The sequence below is a fragment of the Sarcophilus harrisii genome, chromosome 1 (genome assembly GCF_902635505.1).
Source record: "Sarcophilus harrisii chromosome 1, mSarHar1.11, whole genome shotgun sequence".
Classification (NCBI taxonomy): domain Eukaryota; kingdom Metazoa; phylum Chordata; class Mammalia; order Dasyuromorphia; family Dasyuridae; genus Sarcophilus; species Sarcophilus harrisii.
In genome coordinates this window covers 79,968,114-79,973,194 of record NC_045426.1, presented here as the reverse complement: position 1 = coordinate 79,973,194, position 5,081 = coordinate 79,968,114, and the positions used below count along the sequence as shown (strand labels likewise).

Here is a 5,081-nt window from a genome sequence, read left to right as displayed (position 1 = left end):
GAGCTGTGCTTAGAATTCATTATCTATTGTTTACTAAGAACAATTGGGTTTTATTGATAAACATTTTTAGCTCCTGGCTTCATAAATTTCCTATGAAATGAAGAAAAGTACTTGTCATGTGCAACTTGCCTTGCAATTGAAGCATACTAGTATTTAATAGATGACTATTACAATTAACTACTTTATACACTGCATTTTGAATAATTAAAAAGTTTCGTGTTTTTTTTTTTTTTCAATAAAACAAAGCTACTCCAATATTACATTGATTAAAGGGTCTTTTGTACAATAAGACAAAAATTAGTTTTTATTGTGTTACTGCTTTTGTGAATGAAAGTACACTTGTATATCATTTCTGTGGCTGCCTCTTCAAAAGAAAGGTTAATACTCTGAATGTGAATCACCCTTTCCCCCAAAGTTACTTAGTAACTTTATGAATGATTAAGCAATTATTCTCAGTAATAGTAATTGCTCTAAGCATTAACTAAGTGGGATTTGGGGATCTGTGATTTACTATTCTGCTTTTATAGTGCATTTCTAACTGCTAATTAACTAATGCTGACATCTAGGAAGTACTGCATCTATGCTTTCTCTCTGAAGTGGGTAGAAAAAACTAGAAAGCTCATTCTAAGAAGCAGGAGGTGGTAGGTAGATGGCATGGATTCCAAACTAATACAGAATGGATGGTTAGTTATTTCAAGAATGAGCTAATGGTTAGGAAAGTAGAATGTATTTTATATTATGACAAAAGTATCAAACTTGACAAAGCCTCTTATAAGGAACAGGAATATTTAAAAGTCATAGAAAATTCAGGTAGTCAGCTTTTGGTCATACTAGTAAGTCTTTTTGGACTAAGGATTCTCTTAAAACAACAGGCCTTATAGGGAAGGGAGCTCTCCATCCATGATGGAACTTACAGGCTAAGTGACCATTTCTCAATATGTAGAAAAGATTATTTTCCTGGAGGAAAGATTTAACCAGATGACACAATCAGAATCAGAGCTAGAATTGGCCTTGGAGAAGACCTCTAAAAGAAGAATGATTTCCAGTTCTAAATCCTGAGTTTAGAGGCTCAGGAAACTAAGAATTGATAATCCATACAAACCTAATATATAATAAGCAAATCAACAGGCAAGACTTGTAGGAGTTATTTGGAACTGGAAAGCACCTTTAAGAACGCTGATTTCAATTTTTAAAACATGGTAAGAAAAATAAAGTTAGGATAAACTTCCTTAGGAAGCTGTATAGCAGCAGGTAAAAAGAAAAATAGTATATGTTAATTGGTGGATTCAACTTTCCTTGGTTCTCTATTTCTTTCCAAATCTGATGTTTTTGTCATGGCACCATAATGCTTCTTCCATGGTTTCTTTGAATTGGAGGACAGTAGAACTAGTGCTATTAGTAAAATTCATGACTGTGGTTTATAAAATGTGTAAGTACTAAAAGAATATCTTGCAAATCTACTTATGAGATTTTCACCGTATTATTACTTGGTTTCAAGTTCTTAAAAGGTTGTAGTTGTCATCTGTGAAATGAAGACCCACATTTTAATGTAACAGACTCTATAATAGCCTAGTTAAGAAAAAAGTAGAACCAGAAGGGAATGCAGTATTGCAAAGGTTTTTATAGCATGCAAAGTGGTAAATGATTTTCAAAATCTACAAAGTAGAAAAATGTCTCAAATATTAAAATGTTAGCATTTCTCTAATGCAGTTCCATTTACATAGCATTTTAAGGCTTACAAAGATTTTTTCTTACAATAGCCTTTGAGGTAGATAGTTTTAAGTATTTTGTTTTACAGTAAATGAAGAAATGGATAGGGGTTAATGGCCACATGCCTACAAATTTTAGAAACAGAATTTGAACCCAAGTCTTCCGATCCAAGTCCTGTACATTTTCCATTACATTGGAAATTTACTTAACAAATTTTATTTTACAAAATTCTTTTTATTTGCTTCATAACAATTTTACTTCATAAAAAAACAATTACTAAAATATACACAGTAGACTTTTAAAACAAGAATAATAAGTGTCATGATATAAAATAAGGGAGACTATGCAAAGAAGCTGAATTCTCTATTTCAAGAGACATAAAGTGCCTCAAATTCAGCCTAAAAGCACCTGTATTTTACTTAAAAATTGTTTCATTCCAAAAGGAATTAGTATTCAGGGCATGTTTTGGCTGATGAAAAAATGAATTAAAGCCAGTATATAAATATATACTGAATAAATAAGCCAAAAGCACAAATTAAATAGGTTCAATTTTGCAAGTATGTTGTTCAAACTAAAAGCAATTAATTTTAAAATTTTTGTAAGTGTATAAAGTTATGTATAGCTCCATTTTTCAAATCTATAAAGATCATGCAATGACTTCCAATTTATCATCTACCAGTGTAGATGAATTTATCACCACCATGTACTTATCAGGCTTATTAAGTAAGTAAAGCCATTTGTTTAGGTAGTTTGTTACATTGCTATAGCCACCTAGAAAATCTCTGTTCTTGTATTGATAGCATTGCTCTGGTAGCTTTTGACTATTTTAGAATTTCTGGATATACAATGGCTTCAGGCTACTTAACCAAACAAGTCTCATGTAAAACAAAGTAATTTTCCCACAATGTGGTACCCATTTATTCATTTTTTAAAAAATCCTCTTCCTAAATCAGTCAACACAGCACTCATTCATATCCATTTTTAAACTCCTGCAAAATACAGAAATCCCAGGGGAAAAAAAAAGCCACTATATTTAACAGTCACCAATCTGATGTTTGGTAGAAGTAATCTTTTGGGGGAAAACAACACCAAAAAAGTCTTTAAAAATAAGTCTTCAGTTCTGGCAACAGATTAGAACAAATGCTTCTTTAGAAGTTCACATTTTCTTCAAAAAATTTTAGGAGTTGAGCTTTTGTGCCATAATTTACGTATTTTTCACCCAAATGCTCCTGTAAACGTACCTATGTGGAACAAAGAAAAATCGTTATGAAAAATGTGCATACTAGATGATATTTACAAATGTAATCCAAAATACAACTATTTTGATTGTCAAATTTGGGGGTAGATTGGTAATAATAGCTTTACTTTAATACATAAAGCAGGGGAGCAACATTAATAGCAAGTTTGCTTCAAAGCCAGTAAGATCTAGGTTCAAGTTTCACTTTTGACATATTGGCCGTGTCATTTAGGGTATATCTAATCTCCGAACTCTAGGCCCCAGCTTAATCTGTCATTCATCATCCCATATGGGGTCTCGTAACTAAATGTGGGGACTATAATTAAGATTTATTATCAGTAAACGTTTGATTTGTATACCTATTTTATATGTCAATATGCCTGGAGTCTTGTAAAAATTGCTTGGGCAAAAAGGGGTCATGAGTGGAAAGTTTAAGAAGCCCTGTTCTAGGCAATTTTCTGTCTTAAGACTAATTCAATCTTGAGTGTCTACTTATATGGAAGGTGCTATGCTCTGAAGGAGGAAACAAAAAATTAGTTCAGGATAGCACTGCACTCAAAATTTATGTAAACTTATCTTTAAGCAGACTATTTAGAGTTATCTATATATTTACCTCTCTCTTCAATTCATCATCTTCTTCCATAAGATCATATACTTTTTCTAAAAGCTTCACTCCCAGCCCCTGAATTACATCAGCTCTCAAGACTTCTATCATTCTTCTGATCTTTTCAGAACCAGAAACAACAACTAAAAAATAATAAGACAAGGGCAATAATAATAAATATCTACACTCCATAGCAAGAAGAATGGAATTCATGAGCAATTTGTAACTATGCCCAAAGGGCTATAAAATTCTGCATACCCTTTGATCCAGCAGTGTTTCTACTGGATCTGTATCCCAAAGAGAACATGAAAAAGGGAAAAGGACCCTTATGTGCAAAAATGTTTGTGGCAGCCCTTTTTATAATGGCAAGGAACTGGAAAATGAATGGATGCCCATCAGCTGGAGAATGGCTGAATAAGTTATGGTATATGAATGTTATGGAATATTACTGTTCTACAAGAAACGATCAGCAGGATAATTTCAGAGAGGCTTGGAGAGACTTTCATGAACTAATGCTAAGTGAAGTGAGCAGAATGAGGAGGATCATTGTACACCTCAATAGCAAGATTACATGATGATCAATTCTGATGGATTTGGCTCTTTTCAACAATGAGGTGATTCACGCCAATTTCAATAGACAATGGAAAAGAACTATCCACATCCAGATAGAAAACAATGGGGACTGAATGTGCACTACAGCACAGTAATTTCACCTTTTTGCTGTTGTTGGTTTGCTTGTTTTTCTTTCTCATTTTCCCTCCTTTTGATCACATTTTTCTTGTGCAGCATGGTAAATGTGGAAATATATTTAGAAAAACTTCACATGTTTAATCTATATTGGATTACTTGCTGTCTAGAGGAGCAGGGAAGTAGGGACACAAGCTTTTGTAAGAGTGAATTCTGAAAACTATTTTTGCATGTACTTTGAAAAATAAAAAGTTATTATTTTTTAAAAACTACTTTCACCTTTAATGATTATAATCTATTTACTGAATACAATTTCTAGAGATCTACACTTGAGATTTCACATTAGAAATTTGTACACAAATAGTTTTGTATCTCTCTCATTGAATGAATGGGAGAAGATGTATTAAATATTTGCCTGCTTGTAAAATCCTCATTTTCTAAGGGAGAGACAATGGAAAGTTTCTCTGTAGGTCTGATGGTAATGACACAAATAAGACATAGCAGCCCTATTTATAATGCTTCCAGAGGTAATTACCAATCCCTAGTCACCAAATCCAAATGAGATGAACCTGACTTTAAGAAAATTAGATACATTCAATTAAAAATTAAATAAATCAGGGAGGTGAATTTATAAAGAAGTCTCTTTAAACCAATAAACATATTAAGAGCTAACTTCTGGTGAAGCACTGTACTAAATTCATTGGAAGCAAAAGCCACAACATTTGTAATTTTAATGAGACAACCTGCAAATAGCTATATGTATATTTACAAGATATGTACAATGTAAATGTAATGTAAATTCCAGTGGGGTTTGGGAGGAATGGAGACAAGAAAAAAGTCTTG

The 5,081-nt window shown here is 32.5% G+C and overlaps 1 protein-coding gene across 3 annotated transcripts in view; it reads right to left on the bottom strand.

Annotated features, from left to right (window-relative positions):
- Positions 1–1,760: 1,760 nt before the first annotated feature.
- NEK4 (NIMA related kinase 4) overlaps positions 1,761–5,081 on the bottom strand; it is a 34,644-nt gene continuing 31,323 nt past the window's right edge. For all 3 annotated transcript variants that reach the window (XM_031957798.1, XM_031957795.1, XM_031957794.1), the window contains 2 exons: positions 3,561–3,694; positions 1,761–2,951 (listed from right to left, as the gene is read on the bottom strand). In XM_031957798.1, the coding sequence (XP_031813658.1) occupies positions 2,859–2,951; positions 3,561–3,694 (227 nt within the window). In that variant the 3' untranslated portion in view covers positions 1,761–2,858. The remainder of the gene's footprint in view (positions 2,952–3,560; positions 3,695–5,081) is intronic.